The 25,463-nt window shown below is 37.8% G+C and overlaps 1 protein-coding gene across 1 annotated transcript; it reads left to right on the plus strand.

Annotated features, from left to right (window-relative positions):
• Window positions 1-8,622: 8,622 nt before the first annotated feature.
• LOC109554849 (small nuclear ribonucleoprotein E-like) lies at window positions 8,623-9,078 on the plus strand. The gene has a single exon (XM_070784494.1). The coding sequence runs from the start codon at window positions 8,682-8,684 to the stop codon at window positions 8,919-8,921; it is 240 nt and encodes a 79-aa protein (XP_070640595.1). The 5' UTR covers window positions 8,623-8,681; the 3' UTR covers window positions 8,922-9,078.
• The last annotated feature ends 16,385 nt before the right edge of the window (window positions 9,079-25,463 follow it).

A 25,463-nucleotide genomic window follows, 5' to 3' on the forward strand; every position in this document is an offset into this window, starting at 1 on the left:
CCACTTGTAATTATTAGCAGAGAGGATCATTTACCATCTTCCCCCTCCTTCTCCCCCACTGAAATTGTGTTTTCATTTGCTGGTGTCCTATTATAAAAGTTTATCTGCTTTTAACCTAGAAATTGATTTTTCCTCTCTCCCTTTCCTTTCTTTTTCCTTCCCTTTCCTTTCCCTCCTCTACCTTCCGCTCCCCTCCCCTCCTCTCCTCTACTTTCTTCTTCTCTTTCTGCCCAGGAATGTAATTTCTTTACTGCTAATTGTGTATATTTTCTTTTGCAAGAATTCAATTTCATTTGTGCCTAAAATTTTGCTTCATGAAGAAAAAATAACTTTATAAAATTAAACAAAATAAAAGTTTTCAGGCATTCTATTAGACTGCCTTTTCAATTATCCATTTGCCAGTCCAAGTGGGTTCAGTTTAGAGGTCAGAGGGAAATGCATTGAAGAAACCATAGGAACAAAAAGTTCATGATCATTTCCAGGTTGTTGTGGGTTCTCCACCCCCACAATTGCAGCTGTGTTTGGTGAAAGGGTTTCAAATCTTAGCCTGGTCATTCTAGGAGTTAAAGCAATTATCAATTCATAAGACTTTTGCATGAAGAAGAAGGGGGACCTCTTTCAATTCTGACTTGCTTGAGTTCTTACAATCTACGTGCCTCTTGCCAGTGGCTTCTGTTCTGGGCGAAGGGGTTTGACCAGAGGTGCAAAAGTAGTTCAAATCTTTTGCCCCAGGCTGGTTGAGGGAGGAGGTGTCAAGGATGTGGGCATCTGCACCCAGCGACAGGTTTTTCCACACCATTGCTTTGCAGTCTTTGAATACAAGAATAGCTTCTGTCAAGAGCAAAAGAAAACAATGTTAATTGTCTTTCTATTTCCATTATTTCCTTTCCTTTTTCTTTCTTCCTTCGTTTTAATAATTAGTTCCCATGAATATAGATACTGCTTATTGAATTCAGATGGAAACATGTCCTTTAGCAGCTGAGACAGAATTTCTTGCACACAAGATGGCAAGATTCTTTGTTTTTGAAGAAAATATCTGCATATAGTCAAATCTTCTTCCTGTTCTATCTAATCTACTGGAGAGGTTTCCTTCACCCTCTCCTGTCAGTCTAACTTCCCAAGTGTAACAGATGCCGCTCTCAAGCGCTCCTTTCTGTGGCTTCTCTTTATTCAGCCTTGCATATTTCTCCCCATGATCTGGGTTTCCATAGAGAGAGGAATAAAAGGGGGGACCATGGTCACAAATCCCCTGCCCCATGCAAAATAAAAGAGCCTTATTCAATAGAGGACCTTGTCTGGACATGGGAGAAAAATAAGTCCATGTGAAGCTACTGTTGCAAAGAGCTGGTAACTTATTTTTCGTAGACTTCCTTTTGCCTTAAACTCAAAATTTTCCACTGGTAAACCTGCTCACTTGGATAGCTGGGATAAATACAGAGCTTGGTGCTCTTCTCACTGAGATCTTGAAGTCCACTGTCAGATCCTTGGATCTGATTTACCCCACCCCCTCCAGAGCTATGGTTTGAATATAATAATGTCTGTGAACCCTGCCAGGTTAGGGCAGCTAAAAGTCACCCTAGAGAAAAGCCAGACTTAGAATTGGAGGAACTGCAATTTTAGCAAGTCTACACACCTGTCTCCAGCAAGGCAACACAGGTTTCAATTACCATGCCTGGCCAGGACACAGCACCACCTTCATTCCTCCTAGGATTGCCTTCATACCCAAACTCACAAGCCACCCTACCTATCACTTTGCTGTTTTTTAAAAGGGCAAATCGGTTAATTTTCAAAAGCAAGCCAGATCAGCTTGATTTACTTGTACTCATTTATCTGTAATGTGGGGGTTCACCGTGACTTTCTTCTCTCACAAGATTTAAGGATATAAAACAATTCTTGAAAGTCTTCACAGACCCCATGCCCATCCCCTTCCCTTTCTAAGTAAGGAAAGACTCACAAAAGAAATTAAGCAGATTAAGGTAGTTCAGATTGCCTGTTCCTGTGGAAGCATCCAAGCGTGGTTGCGGCTGGGAAGCCCGTGCTCAGGCTGGTTCAGAACATGCCCCGGCCATGGAAATTCTGCCCCTTGTAGATTTCATATTTGAGTGTAGATTATGAAGTGTTCTCATCATCAGTACAAATTGGAAAGGGGGAGATTATCTGGGGTTAGAGCTGGTGGAGACTGTGGATGGGTTTAAGGAAAGAAGTTCAAATGGCCCAATTTGAATGTGTATAATGCAGACTGGAGCTCCAGATGGTAGGACATAGTACATACGCATGACCTAAGATTGAAAACTTTACTTTCAACATAAATTCACTTTGGAAACAGGGAGAGTTAGATTTGGCTTGGTGGGGAGAAGTACACGTATTCTTGTTATAACCAGGGAGCTCCTCAGGGATGGAAAACAGTTGAACAGCCTCTTCAAAGCAACAGAGAAAGAAACCTTTTCCCTGATGTCTGTACACTAAGCTCATGAGACATTCTCAATGTGAGACACAGCTGCCCTTCAAAGCACCAGTTTACTGCAGCTGCTCTCATAGTTCTTGTTGTTATTGTTGTTGTTCTTCTTGGCAAACTGCGTGCGGAAGGAGGTAAGGGGCTTTTAATATTCTGAGGGAGAAGTTTTCAAAAAATTAGACGGCATTACCAGACATGAGCCAATACTGATTCAAGCTCAACTAGTTCATTTTTAAAAGATCTCTGTTGGCATTCCTTGAACATGAAGAAAATGATATTTAGATAAAAGGAGAAAGGGAAAGGATGGAGTGACAACATACAGCAAATGCTGCAGCAGAAACAAGGTTATTTAATATAATACTCATCACAGTCTTCAAGAATGCTAGTCATTTGCTAGCAAAATCCACTGTCACTGGGGGAAGTGCTGAAGTATCTTGTGGCTGGGGCAGAGACAGGAGGTTTAGAAGATAGATAGGGACAATAGAGACCTGGTACTGGCTCCCACCAGTGCCACTGTGTAGGCAAGGTCGAGCTGATCCTTTCTTAGTTTCTCTTCCGAGTTTACAGTTTATTTCTTCCCTTGGCATTGCCAGATTTTACAGGATCCCAGGGAAATAACACTATACGGATGGAGCTATTGTGCAGTATTCTATGTGGCTATCATTTTTCCCAGTAGTAGGATTTAGGGTGTCTAGAAATCATTATGGGTATTTGCCAGTCACATTTTTTTGTACAACAAATAAAGACTAGTTTCTAGGAGTCCAGTTAATTGTTTTTTAAAAAATACAGATCCAGTGTGGAATTACCTCCGTGTGTGTGTGTGTGTGTGTGTGTGTGTGTGTGTCTGTCTGTCTGTCTGTCTCTCTATATATAGTGAAGTCGCAGAGTGTTTATAAATTGTGGTGGTTTGTAATTTTTTTTTAATGTTTAGTTTTTTCTTAAAACAGAAGTAGTAGGAGCATTTAAAGAGAAAAAAAAATAGTTTCAGCTGTTCAATTGATCTTGTAGAGATCTTGTAGAGATGATCTATTACTTTAAATTCTTTAAATTTAATAAGGACACGTCAATAAGTCCACCTAGTTGAACATTAGAGGCTGTTTATAAATCACTTTGTTAGTTAATAGAGCAGCCACAAACTGCAATTCACTTCCTTCTTCATGGACAGATTAAGCTTTTAACATACAAAATTCTAAGAATGCTCCTCCGGTTTCATTCATAACTGAGGTTGTGTTTCCCTGCATGTGTGTCTCCCTTCTTTAGTGAATAGTATTTATTTGAAGTGGCTAGCATTCTGTGTCCCCGCTACTCACCCTGTGAAGTGATTGAACTATGGAAACTTGATTACAGATTACAGATTGAAATATGGGGTCCTTCTAAGAAAAGGCTTTTAGTAAGCAATCAGTTGAGTATTGGGGGTTAATGTTACCATTTTTGGGGTCCCATGATGAGCAAGAATCTATTATCATATTTGAAAGTAAGCAAATGACCAGATTTAACCTCCTATTATTTATTCAGAAATTGTGATTACTTTTTTCCCAGAGGGATTTGATTGGGAAACAGGCTGATGATTGAGAGAAAAATGTATTAAAAAGTATTTTTAAATCAAGTATTATATATCAAATATAAATATATAATTAATACATAAGAGAGAAGTGTTTGGGGAATAGTCCACTTTACAAAGACTTTTGGCGAACCCACTTTTTACAAGAATATAAGAGCTTCCTCTGTTGTGATTGCTGTGCTAGTTCTCCGGGAGGGGTGTTAATTTCCTAAATGCTCTTAAAAATCTGCATATTCTGTAACTTTCCTTAGGGCCACTTTTTTGCACTTTGCCCCAGTCTCCATTGGGGGAATCAATTTGGGTTGCCTGCTTGGGAAAGAGATCTATTTGATCTGGTATTTCAGTTTCTAGGTGCTTATGGATTCATGCCATTGTGTGTGTGTGTGTGTGTGTGTGTGTGTAAATTTTATATCCAAGAAGTTTTTGAAAAAAATTTTTCCATGTTCAATTGCTCAGGAGGCCAGCAAAATAACAGCCCTTATCAAGTCTTTCCTCTTGGATCTGCTCCCTAGACCACAACTCTACAGCTAGTCCGCTCTCAGTTCTGGTGTTGTTATGAACTCAAGTCCCTTAGCTCCAACCTGCAGAGAGTCAGAGCCAGAGAGAATCAAAGAGCTGTCCCAAAGTCCTGAACAAGATCTTGCAAGGTGGGGACGTGATCTGCGCAGCAACAGTATTCCTAACCTCCGCGAGGTAGCCTGGCTAAAATGTTTGGGTGAAACCCAGCGTCTTGACCTGCTTTAGCCTCTGAAATACATCCTGAGTAGAGATGGTTGGACCAGGACAGGGGTGGGGGCTTTCAACTGGGAGATTCTGTGTTAAGCTAAGTTGGTAGATGAAAATTCCTTGAGCTGAATGGGTCCTATTCTGACAATCGAGCAACTAAGGAGAGGGGCTTATTTTGCCCACTTCTTGACTTGGACTGTCCTGCCCTTCCCAGGTTCTCATCCTTTATTTGGAACAGGTTCCATAGGAAGGAGGAGGATGAATTTCCCAGGTCTGAAGTGGAGAGAGGTGGCCAGGATCTAGAAAAGCCGGTGCCGGGGCAGCTGTGTGAGCTGTGTGATTCTGGGGGCCAGCAGGCGATTAGCTTTTTGAGATCCCCTGGACCTAGGCTGAGTGTCCTTGTTCCTTGGTTCCTTGCACTGTGGGCCCGGTAAACATTTCTGAGCCCAGTGTCTCCCTCTCTAGGCCTGAACAAAGGTAAGATGATTAAGGTAACCCTATCTTTGGAGGTACAACCCAGCCCCTTTACTGCCAGACACTTTATGTTACCAGAATTCTGCCTCAGTAACACTCTCCCTTGGAGGTGTGCTTAGGAAAGCAGCCACCCTATGATTCTTCTTGTGTGTGTATGTGTTGGGGATGATAGTCATCTTAAAATATTTTATCCAGGCATGAAAATGTTAACTCAGATCATATTGAAGGCATCGGGATTTAAACCTCCCTAATGGCACCCCACTCCAGTACTCTTGCCTGGAAAATCCCATGGACGGAGGAGCCTGGTAGGCTGCAGTCCATGGGGTCGTTAAGAGTCGGACACGACTGAGCGACTTCACTTTCACTTTTCACTTTCCTGCATTGGAGAAGGAAATGGCGGCCCACTCCAGTGTTCTTGCCTGGAGAATCCCAGGGACGGGGGAGCCTGGTGGGCTGGCGTCTATGGGATCGCACAGAGTCAGACACGACTGAAGTGACTTAGCAGCAGCAGCAGCAATCCTCTTTAAAAAGAACAAATTTCCTGTGTATAACAATTGACAAGGGCAAGAGAAATAGGCTTCTAAGGAAATACACTTTGGGTAATCTAAATAACACTAAATTTTTTCTTTTACATCCTAAACATTTCTCTTAACGTACTCAAATCATTGTGAGAATGAGGTTATCTCATTTGCCCCACCTACCCTCCTTTTACTATTTGTACTTTCTGAGAGAGATTGGGGTTCCTGTTTTCAGTTAAACTATAATTCAATCATATATGCTCTCATCTTTACCTTTAGATGCAGTATTTCCCTAGGTGCTTGATGTAAACATTAGATATGCACTCTCCCTTAAATGGATCACATATACCTTGTGTGTGTGTGTGTGTGTGTATGTGTGTGTGTGTGTGTGAGAGAGAGAGAGAGAGAGATTACAAGGCTGAACTTTACATATTGAAAAACAAACTTATTTGAGTGTAAGTTGACTTCAAAATTGACCTGAACTCTGTATCTCTGTGTATGGATCTGAACTTTGCAGAAGCTGAGTCTTAGAACTGTAGAAGTTTGATTTTCTTTTAACTTTTAGTGCACAGCTTTGTAGAAAACTGAAATTTGTCCTTTATAAACACCCACATTAGTGACAGAGAGAAACATTTGATTTCTTCCTCTTTTTTGCCCTTCAAATTGAAGAACTGCATTTTCAAACACATCCTTATGTTTTCAATATTACTGAGGAGTCTGCAAAGTTTTCTAAAAAGATGGGAAATAAGTCACAACACACAAATAGAAACATTTTGGTAAAGATATGCTTTTTTTCCTGAGATTTTACTACTAAAAATATAGACAAAACTTTCTTAAAACAATTCTAGTAAGATGATGTCTTGCATTATAAATGTACTCTTCTCTTTACATGTCTTTAGAGCAAGTCTCATCCCAGAAAACCAGATTTAAAACTCTATTTAATTATCTACCCTACAATATTTTAAAAGGTGTCATATCTGTATATGCTATGAAAGGAAATCAAAATATAGTTACTGGAAATTGTGGGGAAATGGTAGAACAATGCAATGAAGTTTAGAGTAGAAAGAAGTGTACTGAGCTTTTTAGTAACCTTTAAATATTCTTTACAAACTCTTCCAAACACTTTTTTGGAAATAAAAATTATCTCTGCCATGTACAACATATAAAAAAAATAATTGTGTCTTTATGGGATAAATGCTTACTTTTGGAGGTGATTATTGAAAGTAAATAATGATCATAAATAAGCTAGCTCTGATGAATGATTTCTGAGAAACATTAAATGTCCCTAGCTTACATAATTATAGCTGGACACTCTGTTTTCAAATATGTATGAGTATTTCTGGCTTGGTGGATCTGCAAACTGCTTTGAAATGACCAGTTGTATGCAAGTATATTGCAAGTAAACCAAGTAAATTGAGATCATTCTCTATCAGTTTAATTTATGTTTTATAGTTAGTTTAGCATTCTGATTTGATTGTCTTAGTAATGTGAATTGCCTACAGCTGCTGATGATACAGCTTTAATTCTGTTTTAAAGGTCATGTAAACATGTGCCTGTAACATAAGGAATGCAAATTCAATTCCCTTTTAATGTTTCCTCACATTTACTACACAGCCTTCACATAGAAAATTAGCAGGATTTAATGTAAAACTATCTTAATGTTATGATTTCATTAAAATCCTTTTTCAATATTTTACTTTTCCTTTTGCAGGGCAAAGAAGTCTTCCTCTGCTTTGCAGTGCATAGCTTATGCAACATACATTACTCATACTGGAGGCATAAAAATATTTCTGTCAAGATTTTTCACTTTTCCAGTGCTTTTTACTAATAAAGAACTGAGAATTTCATTTCTGTCTCTCTGTAGCTTCGGGTAAAAAGGACACAAAGCAAACTCAATCATCTAACCACATTTTAGATTGCAGTGGAGAGAATGAGAATATTGTGCACGTGTTTAGAAGCCTCTAGTCAAAGGCTTTTTTATAATCTGAACATTTGATCAAAACTGAACTGTGGAAAGCATATTATCAAGAAGAAAAAATATATTTAAAATAGAGTTGACACAAAAGAATGCTTTAGTTGTTCCAGTTAATATAAAATCATACAAATTATGTCTTCAAAGTTTCTATGACTTAAATATTGATGGTTAGGCAGAGTTGTTTTTTATATTGCCTTGTTTTTAATATTTATATTATTATTATTTTTATTATTTTTTTTACCTTACAATATTGTATTGGTTTTGCCATACATAAACATGAATCCGCCATGGGTGTATGGAACATGTGTACATTGCCTTTTAAAATATATGAAGACCTTGAGATTAAGGCAACATTTGCTAATAGATTACAGTAAAACTTTTGAAAATGTGCTTTAAGAAATTGAATAAATCTTTACAAAACAGGCAATTGTTAGTGTTAAGAAATAGTAGTGTAGGGTATAAGGGAGGTGAGTATGTAAACATACAGGTTGAAATAAGTGGAAAGCTTTACTTCATTCTCCAGGTGATGCCATTGTGCTCTTTAGCTTATATTTCTTCTCATATTAGCTCTAAGCTAGAATTTATTCACACTGAAATTAAGCTGGAGATAATGTTTTCAAATATCTTTCTCTTTAAACTGAATTGATCAATTGATAGAAGTGGTAAAAACAAAATAGAAAGTATATGTACATCTATTGATTAATTAGCATATTTTAACACAACAAAAATATAAATTAAAAAACACATAAATGAAGCCTGAATGTCACCAGTCTTAAATGTAGTTTCTTTTGCTACGAGGAACAAAGATTCAAAAATTTTAAATTCAAATTTGGAAGACGATTGCAGTTCTAATGGAGGAAATGTGTTTTGCTCTGTGTTTATGTTTTAAAATTGTGTTGCAGTGGAGCGGTGTGATGCTTGTGAGCTTCCAGCAAGACGTACCGGGGCCAAGGCCAGAAGGTGCAGAAGGTGATGGTGCAGCCCATCAATCTCATCTTCAGATATTTGCAAAATAGATCTCATATTCAGGTGTGGCTTTATGAGCAAGTGAATATGCGGATAGAGGGCTGTATCATTGGTTTTGATGAGTATAGGAACCTTGTATTAGATGATGCAGAAGAGATACATTCTAAAACAAAATCAAGAAAACAACTGGGTCGGATCATGCTAAAAGGAGATAACATTACTCTGATCCAAAGCGTCTCCAACTAGAAGTGATCAATGAAATGAGAAATCGTTTGGTAATACAGTTGGTTTTTTAGGTGCCCTTTGTTAGAGATGTAGTTCTAAAACATGTATTCATATTGTTGTGCTCACCCTTATGTTATTACCAGATGACAATAAATGCTGTGGGACTGTTTTTATCAAAATAAAAGTAAATAAATAAAATTGTGTTCTAGGTGAATAATCATGAATGCCCATAGGGGAAAAGAGCTATGGGCATGAAAATCTTAGGTGTGGATCTAAGTGGTTAATTTTTAAAAATTTTGCCTCTGGTTTTCAGCTTACACTTTCAAGAACTTCCTTTATTTTTTCTTTTTCTTAGTGGCAGGAATTCAACATACAATGTTTATATGTAAAGCCTCAAAAAATTGCTACATAGTCATGATCACTTTGAACTCTAACAATATAATACTGCAAAGACAGTTGATTGGTGATAAAAATCAGTATGAAAGGAGACTCTACTTTCTGTGATTTGGTCCTCCGGCCTTATGTCAGTATATCAAAATTGAAATTGCATGAAGATGGATTTTCTTTTTGTTATTTTTACATAATCTTCTGCTGTGCTATGCTTAGTCTCTCAGTCACGTGCAACTCTTCGTGACCCTGTGGACTATAGCCAACCAGGCTCCTCTCTCCATGGAGAGTCTCCAGGTAAGAATACTGGAAGTGTGTTGCCATGCCCTCCTCCAGGGGACCTTCCCAACTCAGGAATTGAACCCAGGTCTTCCATATTGCAGGAAGATCCTTTACCATCTGAGCCACAATTTTAGTGTTGTACATATGTTCTTATAATAAAAACTACAACTGGGAAAGCTGTATCACAGACAAATTGTAAAAATTCCCATTGTGATTTGCTTTTGATAGGAGACCTTTAGTTACATGACTTTTTACTTGCCTAAGGAAATGTAAATTGTACAATGGGGACCTCCCTGGCAGTCCAATGGTTAAGACTCTGCACTCCCAATGCAGAGGGCATGGGTTCAATCTCTTGTTGTGGGAACTTAGTGGTGTAGCCAAGAAAAAAAAAAAAAGAACAATAAAACAATATTAAAATTAAAAAAATTCTACAATGATGAAAGACCTACATTTTTCTTGTTGCAATTTGCATTCTGAGCAATATATTCTAATGAGAAAATTTTTATTTTTTTCCTCTGGACTTAAAAGTTTATGGACCTTGCTCACAAAATTGCCACTTTAAACAGAAATGAACAGTACAGAAATAGAACTCCAAATCTAGATGACTGCATGGTCTGTGTGCTCTGTCTGAGCTGAATGTCCATTACTGACTCACTTGGTTGTATGCATCTGATGTCACCTTAGCTAGGAGATATTGCATCCACAGGTGTCAATTTCAATATAAGTACACATTTTCCTTTGATGGTGCTTTCAGTGTCATTTTCCTGTCAAAAAGATAGAGATACTTCTCACAGTTGAAAATTAGCTATTTCATAACTTCATGATCTTTCACCAGAAGAGAGAAATATTTCTTGTGTGAGTAGTGTGTATCTCAGATGCTTTTCTTGGAGTAGTTACACTAAAAATAACAATTAAAAATGGGGAAAAAAACCAAACTTTGAATTTACATCTCATCCAAACATACTGTAATCCACTTATTAGAGAGTTAGTGGCCATGCTTCTTCAATTGCATTCATACATACACAAATTTGAAAACAAACTGCTTTTTAATGCAGTTAAAACTGCACCATCATCTATTTTCAGATTCTTTTCAATTGCAGCATATTTCCACAATTTTCTAATATCCTATAGTTTTTCTCACTGAGTAATGGCATCTATTTGTGTTGTAAGGATCAGTGATTTGAACACAGACAGGTTATACAGAAACAACTGTGGCTGATTATATTAATATTGCCCTTATCAGTAAGTACAAATATTAAGATGTTTAAGTAACTTTGTTAAATTAAACATGACATTACAAAACATGTGTCTCTTGTCAAATCACTACTTTATATAGTAATACAGATGAAAATTCTTTATTATACCTGTTTAGAGAAAGTTTGCATATTTACTTAAAATCAACTTCATTGTAACAACTGAGGGAAATACAGTGTGTTTGAAACAATGAGCCACAATTCAATAGTCCCTAATAATGTATGTTCTTGTATGTTCTACTGCGTGTTTTTCTTCGTTATCTTCTTATATCTGAAGTTCTATTTCCACCCCCCTTCCCTCCATCCCTTGTATTTGATCATTTCTCTAAGTCCCTTGGCTGAACCAATCTCTTTTCATGCAGAGGATAAAAAGAGAAAAACTTCAAAGTAGGTTCAGGTAATTAACAGCTGAGGGGAATATAATCTAAACCATAGGCCCTGCTTTGCACCCAGGCTGACTCTCTGAGCCAGCCGGCAAGGGAGTGCCTATTCCCCATAGCATCTAAATCTGCTTCCTCTGAACAGCACTGCCAGGCCTTCAGTTATCACATCTGCATTTCAAACACCATGACTCTGGCATTAATTATTAATTAGCCTACAGTCACCCTAGAGGATTCAAGTTCCAGTCTGCACATACTTATTCATTGACCTCTATCTTAGTTTTTGATGGGGAAAAAACTCAGTAGAATGCTTAATCATTTCCTTTCTCTCAGACCTTCTGTTCTAGTTTCATGGAGGGGAAACAGTATATTTTCCAACTGAGAATAATCACATAGTGGCCCCCAAATTTGTTTACAGTAAAATGTTTTATCAAATGTTGAGAGGCAAAGAAAGAATGGAATGATTTATAGACAGTATTGAATGTTGAAATGTACTTTTAAATGTTCAACACTGACTGATTGTAGTTTTCTCAAATTGGAAGATATGGTCATTGGTAAAAGCTGTATATTTCTTAGCTCTTAATGAGAACAACTGCAGAACTTGTAAACTAAATTTCATACTTGAAAAATATATGCATATGATCATCTATCAAAAATATAGATGCATATGATGGCAGGAATGTCTAAAAAATTCGAGATACGAAAATGATTTTTAAAAAGGTAGATATTCTAATTTTGGTTTATTTCTAATAGAAATCTAAAGATATTCACTTAGTAAATATTTCAATGTATAAATTATTATGCTATTTGTGACAAGCCTTGGGCCTAAATATGGAAGCCTGTACAGAATAGAGTTTAATTGACCTGAGCTGAAAGTTAAGCAGACCCAAGTATGTATCTCAGACCCATCACTTAATAAGTGGCTGTAATCCCATATCATTTCTGAGATTCTGACTACCCCTTAGGAAAATGAGGATAGCATTAAAACCTACTTCATGGAATTGTTATAAGAATTAAATGACATAATGCATACAAAATCATCATCATAGTACCTGACATATGGTAATACTCACTAAGTGCTAACTATATTAGTAAATAATTGCTCTATTATTTTACTGTGAGCTTTCTATAGTCTGTCTAAATTTTGTTTTATTTAAGTATCAATTCCACACTGCATGTCTTTCCCAATATGGAGTTTTTGAACAGCCATGTGTGAATATGAGGCCAGTTATACTACTCAAAAACTACTATCACTAGTCCCCCTAATACCACTCACATGCCATCATAATTACCCCCTTCTGCACCCCAAATAATGTTTTCTTGCTTTGTATTGTGACATTTATTCTGGAATCTAGTCATCACTGATGAAAATCTCTCCCCTTAATATAAGAACCCCTGTAGGTTTTCCCAAATATTTTAGCTTCTATCCTTAGCATGAGGGGTCTCCTCAGGAACCACTGCACCTGTATGCTGTTTCCTTTCTGTGGAATTCATTCAGGAATCCCCTTTCAGGGAAACTGTGACAAAAATAAGATTTGAGCATAGATCTTGCTATTTCTGGGCTTCCCCTAGTGGTAAAAAACAAACAAAAAACCCACCTGCCAATGCAGAAGACGTAAGAGATGAGGGTTCAGTCCCTGTGTTGGGAAGATCCCCTGGAGGAAGGCACTGCATCCTACTCCAGTATTCTTGCCTGGAGAATCGCATGGACAGAGGAGCCTGGTGGGCTACAGTCCAGGGTCACAAAGAGTTGGACACTACTGAAGCATCTTAGCACACATGCACTTACTATCTGCCAAGACTGAGTCTGTTTCTAATACTGAAGTGGAAAGAGATGGTGTCTTGTTTTGAGTTTAAATTCAGAAATCCTGTTCCATACAAAGTTATAAATAATAGTTAAAACCTGGTACTATAAACACTCTGTAATGTTTAGATTGTTCTGCTTTTTGTATAGAAAAAGTGTGTTTTTTATTAAAGATTTATATATTTACAAATTTTTATTTTACCATGGTTTCCATTGTTAGCATTCACACTGGTAGAAAATTAGGTTAGTCAGATTAGCTGAGGTGAGAATGTCAACTTACCTGCACAGATAATGATATTAAAGTGAAGTTTAAACACATACCACAGGTGCAGATATAGAGAATGAGCAAAAATTGTCACCTAAATAATGATTGTACCATGTAAAAAATTAATGGTTAGTGAATCAGTTTCCTAGTGGAATAGAACTTTGTGTCAAATCCTGTTACTTTTCTCATTTTTTGGTTGTTGTTGTTCAGATGCTAAGTCGTGTTCGACTCTTTTCGACCTGATGGACTGCAGCTAACCAGGCTTCCCTGTCCTCCACTATCTCCCAGAGTTTACTCAAACTTATATCCATTGCATTAGTGATGCCATCCAAATATCTCATCCTCTGTTGTTCCCATCTCCTTCTGCCATCAATCTTTCCCAGCGTGAAGTTCTTTTCAAATGAGTCAGCTCTTCACATCAAGTGGCCAAATATTGGAACTTCACTTTCAGCATCAGATCATCCAATGAATATTCAGGGTTGATTTTCTTTAGAATTAATTGGTTTGATCTCCTTGCTATCCAAGGGACTCTCAAGAGTCTTCTCCAAACCACATTTTAAAGGCATCAATTCTTTGGTGCTCAGTTTTCTTTACGGTCCAACTTTAACATCTGTATATGACTAATGGGAAAACCATAGAACCCAAGAAAATAAAATCTGCCACTGTTTCCATTCCCCGCCATCTATTTGCCGCAAAGTGATGTTACCAGATGCCATGATGTTAGTTTTTTGAACATTGAGTTTTAAGCCAGCTTTTTCTCTTTCTTATTTCACCTTCATTAAGAGGCTCTTTAGATCCTCTTCCCTTTCTGCCGTTAGGGTGGTATCATATGCATATCTGAGGTTGTTGGTATTTCTACCCACAATCTTAATTCCAGCTTCTGATTCATCCAGCCCAGCATTTCACATGCTGTACTCTGCATAGAAATTAAATAAGCAGGGTGACAATATACAGCCTTGATGTGCTTCATTCCCAATTTTGAACCAGTCCATTGTTCCATGTCTGGTTTTAACTGTTTCTTCTTGACCTGCATACAGGTTTCTCAGGAGGCATGTAAGTTGGTCTGGTATTCCCATCTCTTTAAGAATTTTCCACAGTTCCTTGTTGTCCATGCAGTCAAAGGCTTTCCTGTAGTCAATGAGGCAGAAGTAGATGTTTCTCTGGAATTCCTTTGCTCTCTCATGGTCTAATGAATGCTTGCAATTTGATCTCTGATTCTACTATTTTTAAAATACAACTTGTACATCTGGAAGTTCTCAGTTCATGTGCTGTTGAAGCCTAGCTTGAAGGATTTTGTTAACATGTGAAATGAGCACAACTGTATGGTAGTTTGAACATTCTTTGACATTGCCCTTGTTTGTGATTGGAATGAAAACTGACCTTTTCCAGTTCCCTGATGGCTTAGTAGATAAAGAAACTGCTGGATTCAGGCAGACACAGTTCCATCCCTGGATGGGGAAGACCCCCTGAAGGAGGAAATCGCAACCCACTCCGGTACTCTTGTTTGAAAATTCCCATGGACAGTGAAGCCTGGTGTGCTACAGTCCATGCAGTCGCAAGAGTCAGACATGACTAAGCATGTGCTGCTGTGGCTTTTGCTGAGTTTTCCAAATTTGTTAGCATATTGAATTCAGCACTTTCATAGCATCATCTTTCAGGATTTGTAATAGCTCAGCTGGAATTCCATCACCTCCACTAGCTTTGTTCATGGTAATGCTTCCTAAGGACCACTTGACTTCGCATTCCAGGATGTCCGGCTCTAGGTGAGTGAACACACCATCGTGATTATCGGGGTCATTAAGACCTTTTTTGTACAGATCTTATGTGTATTCTTCCCACCTCTTCTTAATCTCTTCTGCTTCTGTTAGATTTTTGCCGTTTCTGTCTTTAATTGTGCCCAATTTTGCATGAAATATTCCCTTGTTATCTCTAATTTTCTGGAAAAGATGTCTTTTCCATTCTATTGTTTTCTTTTTTTTTCTTTTTTTCCTGCGTTGCTCACTTAAGAAGTTTTGTTTATCTCTCCTTGCTATTCTCTGGAATGCCACATTCAATTGGATATATCTTTCCCTTTCTCCTTTGCCTTTTACTTCTTTTCTCAGCTATTTTTAAAGGCCTCCTCAGACAACTGATTTGTTTTCTTGCATTTCTTTATTTCTGGGGTGGTTTTGGTCACTGTGTCGTATACAATGTTGCAAACTTCCATTCATAATTCTTCAGTTCTAATCCCTTGAATCTATTCATCAATTATAAACAATTTGATTTAGGTCATACCTGAATGGCCTAGTGATTATCCCTACTTTCTTGAATTTAAATCTGAATTTTGAAATAAGGAGTTCATGATCTGAGCCACAGTCAGCTCCAGGTCTTGTTTTTGCTGACTGTATAGAGCTTCTCCATCTTTGGCTGCAAAGAATATAATCAATCTGATTTCGGTATTGACCATCTGGTGATGTCCATGTGTAGTGTCATTGGTTATGTTTCTAGAAGAGTATGTTTGCAATGACCAGTGTGTTCTCTTGACAAAACTGTGTTAGCCTTTGCCTTGCTTCATTTTATACTCCAAGGCCAAACTTGCCTCACTCCAGGTATATTTTGACTTCCTACTTTTGCATTCCAGTCCCCTATGATGAAAAGGACATCTTTTTTTGGTGTTAGTTGTATAAGGTCTTGTAGGTCTTCATAAAATCCTTCAACTTCAGCTTCTTCAGCATTAGTGGTTGGGGCATAGACTTGGATTACTGTGATATTAAATGGTTTGCCTTGGAAATGAACCAAGATCATTTTGTTGTTTTTGAGATTGCACTGCATTTCAGACTTGGTTGTTGACTGTGAGGGCTACTCCATTCTTTCTAAGGGATTCTTGCCCACATTAGTAGACATAATGGTCATCTGAATTAAATTTGCCCATTCCAGTTCATTTTAGTTCATTGATTCCTAAAATTTTGATGTTTAGTCTTGTCATCTCCTGTTGACCATGTCCGATTTACCTTGATTTATGTACCTAATACTTTGGGTTCCTATGCAATATTGTTCTTTACAGCATCAGACTTTACTTTCACCACCAGACACATCCACAACTTGGTAACTTTTCCATTTTGGCTCAGCCTCTTCATTCTTTCTGGAGCTATTTCTCTGCTCTTCCCCAGCAGCATATTTAGCACCTACTGACGTGGGGATTTCATCTTCCACTGTCAAATCCTTTTGCCTTTTCATACTGTTCAAGCTATGCTCAGTATTCAAGGAAAGAATACTGAAGTGGTTTGCCACTCCCTTCTCCAGGGGACCACATTTTTTCAGAACTCTCCACCATGATCCATTGTTCTTGGGTGTCCCTGTATGGCATGGCTCATAGTTGAGCTAAGTTACATAAGGCTGTGATACATATGATCATTTTGGTTAGTTTTCTGTGATTGTGGTGTTCTTTTTGGAGGCCATGGGGTTGTAGTTCTTGCTTCTTCTGTCTTCCCACTGATGTATGAGGATAAGAGGTTTGTGCAACCTTCCTGATGGGAGGGACTGGCTGTGAGGAAAACTGGATCCCACTCTGGTGGGTAGGGTCATGCTCAGTAAATCTTTAATCCAATTTTCTTCTGACAGATGGGGCTGTGCTCCCTTCCTGATTAGTTGTTTGGCCTGAGGCGGCTCAGTGCTGGAGTCTGTAGTCTCTCTGGTAGGGCTACTGACTCTATGGTAAGACTAATCATGACCTCCTCCAAGAGAACTTATTTCAACACACTGCAACTCCTAGAACTACACTGCCAGTGCTCCTGTCACTGCGGCAGGCCTCTCTCAACCCACATCTCCAGAGGAGACTCCCACATACTCACTGGCAGGTCTGGCTCAATCTCTTATTGGTAATTGTTCCTTTCTCTTGGGTCTTGGTGTGCACAAGATTTTGTTTGTGACCTCCAAGAGTTTCTGTTTCCCCCAGTCCTGTGGAAGTTCTGTAATCAAATCTTGCTGACATTCAAAGTCAGATTCCCTCAGGATTCCCAGTCCCTTTGCCAGATACCCTAGTTGGGAAGTCTGATGTGTGGCTTAGAACCTTCACAGCAGTGCGAGAACTTCTTTGGTGTAATTGTCCTCAGTTCGGTTCACTCGCGTGGCAGCTCTATAGTAGGACTCCAGGGTCTGTAGTAGGGCTAATGGTGACCTCCTTCAAGAGGACTTATGCCACACATCCCACATCCCCAGACTGCTGCAGCCAGTGCCTCTGCCCTATGACAGGCCACTGCTGACCCATTCCTCCACAGGAGACCCTCAAATACTCATAGGTAGGTCTAGCTAAATTTCTTGTGGGGGTCATTATTCCTTTCGCCTGGGTCCTGGTGTGCACAAGGTTTTGTTTGTGCTCTCCAAGAGTCTCTGGCAGGCATGAGGTTTGACTTGAACATGATTGCACCCCTCCCATCTTCTCTTTTCAGCTTCTTCCTTGTCCTTGAACATGGGGTATCATTTTTTGGTGGATTCCAACATCCTCCTCTCAATGGTTGTTCAGCAGCTAGCTGCAATTTGGGTGTTCTTACAGAGGATGAGTGCATGATTTTCTACTCTACCATCTTGCTGCTAAGTCACTTCAGTCGTGTCTGACTCTGTGTGACCCCATAGACAGCAGCCCACCAGGCTCCCCCGTCCCTGGGATTCTCCAGGCAAGAACACTGGAGTGGGTTGCCATTTCCTTCTCCAATGCATGAAAGTGAAAAGTGAAAGTGAAGTCACTAAGTCGTGTCTGACTCTTCGCGACCCCACGGACTGCAGCCTACCAGGCTCATCCATCCATGGGATTTTCCAGGCAAGAGTACTAGAGTGGGTTGCCATTGCCTTCTCCCACTCCACCATCTTGAATTCCTTTCATTTTTAATGAAGGGCTAAAATAAAAGCATAGAAGACATACTTAGAGAATTTTCAGGTAAAGTTAATATATTGTATGGGAATTAAAATTCTGAAAGACTTCAATAGTGTGATATGCTAGGACTGAGAAAATTGGAGTTAGATGAGACTTCAAAAATCATCTAAATTAATACAAAAATCTCTTCTATAGCACTCTTGAACAATTGTCCTATAGTCTTTATTGGAACAAGTCTATTGATATGAACTTCACCATGTCAAAAAACAGCTCATTTCATTTTGGCAGAGTTTTGTTAGAAAGCTATGCCTCACATTGAACCCAAATTCTAGTAACCAAGTTTGGGAAGCCTATTTGTTTCCAAATGACATCTCTTTGAATATCTGAAAACAATTTATTTACCCTGCATTATTAGGTTTGTTTTTTTTTTTTTTTTCCATTCTTTATATCTTCAGCTACTCCACCCATTCATCACTGAAGTGGTTTTAAGATCTCTCACTCTATTTGTCTGGCACAGCAAATGCTATAGACTAGGTGGCTTTAAAAACAGAGTTTTTTTTCTCACAGTTTTGAGTCAGAAGTGCCAGTATAGTTGGATTCTGATGAGGGTTTTCTTCCTGACTTGTAGATGGCTTTCTTTTCACAAAATCTATCAGATTAGGGTCCCATTCTTATGACCTCACTTAATCTTAATTACCACCTTAAGACTACATCTCCAAATATAGTCATATTGGAGGACTGGACTTCTACATATAAATTTGGGGTGAGGAGGACACAATTCAGTCCATAGCATTCACTATCCCAGATTACATACACTTAGCACTCTCATATAGTCAGAGTTACTCTTATAATGTAGTGAACTAAAGTAATCCAGGTGAGATCTGAGCAGTGCAAATAATGGGACTGTTTCTCTTTTTGGACAATATGCCATAATTTTTATGTTATGACCTAAGACTGTATTTAGTTTTATAGAAGCTATTTAAACAGGTTAGTCAGTTGTGTCTGACTCTTTGCAACCCCATGAACTGTAGCCCTCTAGGCTTCTCTGTTCATGGGATTTCCAGGCAAGAGTACTGACTGCAGTGGATTGCCATTTCCTTCTCCAGGGGATCTTCCCAACCCGGGGATTGAACCCAGGTCTCCTGTATTGCAAGCAGGTTCTTTACCATTTGAGCCACCAGGGAAGCCAGTAGCTATTTATGTTGTATATATAATGCCTAATGAAAAAAATAACAACCTCGCCACTCACATTTAAACTTTTGGTGACTTCTCTCCATTATTTTCTTTGCTTTTAAGTGTCTGTAAATATAATTGTAATAATACTTTATAAGCAATTGTATGTGCTAAAAATTTCAACTTATTATATGAATTCCCTATGTTCCCTTTTTATAAATGTTTTTAAATGTTTCATATTATTTCATCTTAAGGGTGTTTCATAATTTACAAATGCGTTCCTTTCTGTTGACTTTGCAAATACTGTAAACACAGTGAGATTTATACTTGAACCCATATTTATTTGTAAATATTTTAGGATCTTTTTGTTCTTAGATTCATCTTGTGGGCGTATGCATGCACACACAGATACACACATCATGGTTTTGTTTTCTCAAATAATAGCTATCCTTCTTAGGATTGTGTCATGAATAAGTTTAAGATTCTTGTATATCCTATTCTACATTGAAAAAATATTGTTGAGAAGGCTAAAGGTCAAAGACAGAGTCACTGTTTCGCCACTTGAGATTTATGTTCAGGTTTACAAAGAATCCATTAATCAGCACTCTTTAAGAAAACTTGTATATCAAATTACAAATTCATACAGCAAAAATTTATCTAATGTCTATCAGGTAAAACGTGAGATTCTGAAGTCAAAATGGACCTTAGATAATCATATATTCCAGGGCCCTAACATGAATTTTAAAAATCACTTTAATTAATTAATTAATTATGTTTTGATGTTGCCTCACTGCATGACATATGGGATCTTAGTTCCCAGACCAGGGATGGAACCCATGCCCCCTGCAGTGAAAGTACAGAGTCTTAACCACTGAATTACCAGGGAAGTCTCCCAAATTTTTGATGTCTCAAAAACCCACCACATGTGTGGCAGTCTCTTCTAGTAATTCTATCTTAAAAAAAAAATTGAATTGGTTCAACATATCTTGCTTACTCCTTGGAAGGAAAGTTATGACCAATCTAGATAGCATATTAGAAAGCAGAGACATTACTTTGTCAACAAAGGTACATCTAGTCAAGGCTATGGCTTTTCCAGTAGTCATGTATGGATGTGAGAGTTGGACTGTGAAGAAAGCTGAGCGCAGAAGAATTGATGTGGTACATATATACAATGGGATACTACTGAGCCATATAAAGGAACTCATTTGAGTCAGTTCTAATGAGGTGGATGAACCTAGAGCCAATTATACAGAGTGAAGTAGGTCAGAAAGAGAACTATAAATATCATATACTGATGCATATATATGGAATCTAGAAAGATGGTACTAATGAATTTATTTTCAGGGCTGCAGTGGAGAAACAGCCATAAAGAACAGACTTATGGACATGAGGGAGGGGAGGAGAGAGGGTGAAATGTATGGAGAGAGTAACATGGAAACTTACAATGCCATATGTAAAATAGATATCCAATGGGAATTTTCTGTATGATTCAGGGAACTCAAACTGGGGCCCTGTGACAATCTAGAAGGGTGGGATGGGGAGGGAGATGGGAGGGAGGTTTGGGAGGGAGAGGACATGTGTGTACCTATGGCTGATTCTTGTTGATGTATGACAGAAAACAACAAAACTCTGTAAAGCAATTATCCTTTGATAAAAAAATAAAGTGGCAAAAAGAAAAAAAATTACTGGTTCAATATTAAGCTTATGGTCTGTATTTGCTCTCTAGTCAAGATTCAGTTGTTATCTTCCTGTTGAGTGGCTCTAGCTTACAATAATAATATGCTGAAATTACAGAATTATAATTTTATATGCTAATAAGCAACAATATTTGGGGGCAAAATATTACAGAGTTAGCATTAAAGAGTAAATCTACAAGGATTACTGTCTCCTTCATTTGAGATACTGTAATATGAAATGTGGGAGGCCTGAATCATAATAGGGAAGGGTAGAATGAGATTAAACTTCATCAGTTGACTTTTAAGGTATTCTTTAGTGCTATCCTGCTAAGTTGCATCAGTCGTGTCTGACTCTGTGCGACCCCATAGACGGCAGCCCATCAGGCTCCCCCGTCCCTGGGATTCTCCAGGCAAGAATACTGGAGTGGGTTGCCATTTCCTTCTCCAATGCATGAAAGTGAAAAGTGAAAGTGAAGTCACTCAGTCGTGTCTGACTCTTAGCGACCCCATGAACTGCAGCCCACAAGGCTCCTCTGTCCATGGGATTTGCCAGGCAAGAGTACTGGAGTAGGGTGCCATTGCTATACGTCTCTAAAAAACTATTTACTAAAATTTTTCTCAGATTAAGAGAAATCTGTTAATCTATTCAGTTCACTTCAGTTCAGTCACTCAGTCGTGTCCAACTATTTGCTATCCCATAGACTGCAGCACGCCAGACTTTCCTGTCCATAACCAACTCTCAGAACTTGCTCAAACTCATGCCAATCTATTATAGACTGTTAAAAATGAATTTTAAGTATTTTATCTTTAGAAATCTTTAAAGTGGCAAATTCAAGTTTTATCAAAAATATTATTTCTATACATTCATTGTTTTAAAGCAGTAACATTTAGGATAAAAAATTCAAGTTGTGAAATAGATATATTGTTCAAAGATTGCAAATGTATTTTTGAAAGCAGCTGAAAACTTTATCCACTAGAAATTTTACTGTATTAAAAACTGGAAATATCTACAAATATATGTGTTAACTGACATATCTATGGAGGTGATGAACTTGAATTTTAAGTCTCCGGGAGAGAATGCCTTGTTTGGCTCACTTAAGATGATAATGGTACAAGTAATAAAACATTAACGGCTCAATAATTGAAGACTTTAAAGATGACTGATAAAAACTTTTTTTGATTACATTGCCATACAGAGTTATATGAATATGGAGGCAACTGATTTTGTCACTAGCCAAAAAGTATATTTGCCCCACCACATATATCTATCAACTTTAAGCAATAAAAGGGAGTTTTATGATAGTTGAAGGAGGCCAGGATTTGGAATGAATCATATTTGGGTTCAAATTTCAATTCTGCCTCTCCTTAGATGTATAGGAAAGCCATTGAAACTCTCAATTTTCTCATTTGTAAATTGGATATAACAAATAGACCTGGTTTGCAAGATTATTTTACATGTTAAATAATGTAATGTCTGGATAGCTTCTAGATCTGTGTACTGCAGTAAAAGGTATTTTAATTAATATAACTTTTTTCTAGGTAAGTGTATTCACCAAATACAGCTTTACCTCTAGATGATAAACAAAAACTTTAAAAATTTATCCATTTTGGATGAAAAAAATTATATTAAATTCTCTGATTCTTTCAGGAGACTACAATGAACATAACTGACATGTTTCTTTGTGGTCCTGAATAATCACAAGGAATTCTCATCTTTATATTCTGCACTTATGTGGTGATGCCCTTGGCCAACTGATGTATTAAGAGCAGGGTTTGTCCTAGCCTCTAAATCATTCCAAGCTGTACTCTTTCAGATCTTACCTGATTTTTCTAGTTAATTTTTTAAACTTTTATGCTTAAAAAATGCTGTAAATATACTTGCCTGTAGTGGTCTGAACTTCATTTTCTTTTGTCTTTTTCTCTAATTTACTGTAGGCTCAAGAAAGCGATAATAATGCAATTTACTTGTACTATGCTTAATAGTCTATAGTGCAATTTCATAACCAATATCTCATTTGACACTTTGGTAAATAAACATAATTAGCTTTATTTTAGAAATGGAAAATGGAGGTGCAGAAAATTTAAGAATGTGCCAAAGATTTTACAGTCTAAATTTGAACAGACGTTGTAAAATTTATTTTTACTAATAAGATGCCTTGTATTTTCATTTATATTATGAATGACCATACATAAAATATAAATATACAATTTGAAATGATAGTGAAGTAACTTCATGTGTAAATTTTCTAAAGTCAAGAAATAAATCATTGTCAATATTCTAGAAGTCCTTGGTGTATTATTTCTTGAATATAGCCTTCTGCCCAATTTAGAGATAACTTTTCTTCTTAATTCTGTGGTTTCCTTTGAAGTTTTACCATGCAAGTCTACTTCTTAAATAGTTTCATTTTATCTGCTTTTGAACACTATATGTGTAATCACACAGTATGTCCTATTTTATGTCTAACTGCTTTATTTCAACAATTATTAGTGAGATTCAGCCACTCTTTTATTAGTTTTAGAATATTCATGGACATTGCTGTATAGTATTCCATTGTGTGAGTATAGTATAACTCATCTCTTTGTATTGCTATTAGACATGCAGCTTGTAATTTTGGCTATAAACAATATTATGGATATTCTTACATGAGTCCTGGTACACATAAACTCGTATTACTGTAAGTCATATAGACTAGAATTGCTGAGTTGTAGAATATCTCCAATTTTATTCTATTACTCCAAATTCTTTTCAAAAATGGTTATACCAATTAAGACCTCTACTCCATACCATAATCAGAGTGTGAAACTTCTCACAGCTCCATACTGTTGACAGTATTTGATTTCTTTAGACTTCAGATTTAGCCATTATGGAGGATGTATAGGAATATTTAATGATTTCAGTTGTATTTACCTAACTGTTAATAGGGCTTCCCCAGTGGCTCAGAGGTAAAGAATCAGCCTGCAGTGCAGCAGATGTGGATTTGATCCCTGGGTCAAGAAGAACCTCTGAAGGAGGAAATGGCAACCCATTCCAGTATTTTTGCTGTGAAAATCCCATGGACAGAGGCACATGGTGAGCTACAGTCCATAGGGTTGCAAAGAGTGGACATGACTGATCGAATGAGCTTGCCCACACATGGATTTGCTAATAAGATTTGTATTGGATGCTAGTTCACTTCAGTCATGTCCAACTCCCTGTGACCCTATGGACTGCAGCTCACCAGGCTCTTCTGTGCATGGGATTCTACAGGCAAAATTGCTGGAGGTGGTTTTGATGCTTTCCTCTAGGGAATCTTGCAGATCCAGGGATCCAACACAAGTATCTAATGTCTCCTGCATTATCAGGCGGGTTCTTTACCACTGACACCACCTGGGGGCTTGCTAATAAGGTTAAGGAACTAATAATATATTTATTGGCTATGCTTAGATGGTCAGCTGTATCCAACTTTTGGCAACCCTGTGGACTGTAACCAAAAAAGCAAAATGGCTGTCAGAGGAGGCCTTAAAAATAGCTGTGAAAGAAGAGAAGCAAAAGGCAAAGGAGAAAAGGAAAGATAAACCCATTTGAATGCAGAGTTCCAAAGAAGAGCAAGGAGAGATAAGAAAGCCTTCCTCAGCGATCAATGCAAAGAAAAAGAGGAAAACAACAGATGGGAAAGACTAAAAATCTCTTCAAGAAAATTAGAGATACCAAGGGAACATTTCATGCAAGTTCAGTTCAGTTCAATTCAGTAGCTCAGTCGTGTCCGACTCTTTGCAACGCCATGGATCGCAGCACCATGAACATATTAAATATGAAGTGATGGGAGTACGTCACGGTTGTATACTGTCACCTTACTTATTTAACTTATATGCAGAGTACATCATGAGAAACGCTGGGCTGGAAGAAGCACAAGCTGGAATCAAGATTGCCTAAAGAAATATCAATAATGCTAGATATGCAGATGACACCACCCTTACGGCAGAAAGTGAAAAAAAACTAAAGAACCTCTTGATGAAAGTGAAAGAGGAGAGTGAAAAAGTTGACTTAAAGCTCAACATTCAGAAAATAAAGATCATGGCATCTGGTCCCATCACTTCATGGGAAATAGATGGGGAAACAGTGGAAACAATGTCAGACTTTATTTTTGGGGGGCTCCAAAATCACTTCAGATGGTGATTGCAGCCATGAAATTAAAAGACACTTACTCCTTGGAAGGAAAGTTATGACCAACCTAGACAACATATTAAAAAGCAGAGACATTACTTTGTCAACAAAGGTCCGTCTAGTCAAGGCTATGATTTTCCAGTAGTCATGTATGGATGTGAGATTTAGATAATAAGAAAGTCTGAGCTCCTAAGAATTGATGCTTTTGAATTGTGGTGCTGGAGATAACTCTTGAGAGTCCCTTGGACTGCAAGCAGATCCAACCAGTCCATCCTAAGGGAGCTCAGTCCTGGGTATTCATTGGAAGAAATGATGTTGCAGCTGAAACTCCAGTACTTTGGCCACCTGAT

Source organism: Bos indicus, chromosome X, assembly GCF_029378745.1.
Source record: "Bos indicus isolate NIAB-ARS_2022 breed Sahiwal x Tharparkar chromosome X, NIAB-ARS_B.indTharparkar_mat_pri_1.0, whole genome shotgun sequence".
Classification (NCBI taxonomy): Eukaryota; Metazoa; Chordata; class Mammalia; order Artiodactyla; family Bovidae; genus Bos; species Bos indicus.

What these genes read in the sequence shown, in the direction of transcription:
- LOC109554849 (XM_070784494.1), top strand. Translation starts at nt 8,682, where the DNA reads ATGGTGCAGCCCATCAATCTCATCTTCAGATATTTGCAAAATAGATCT.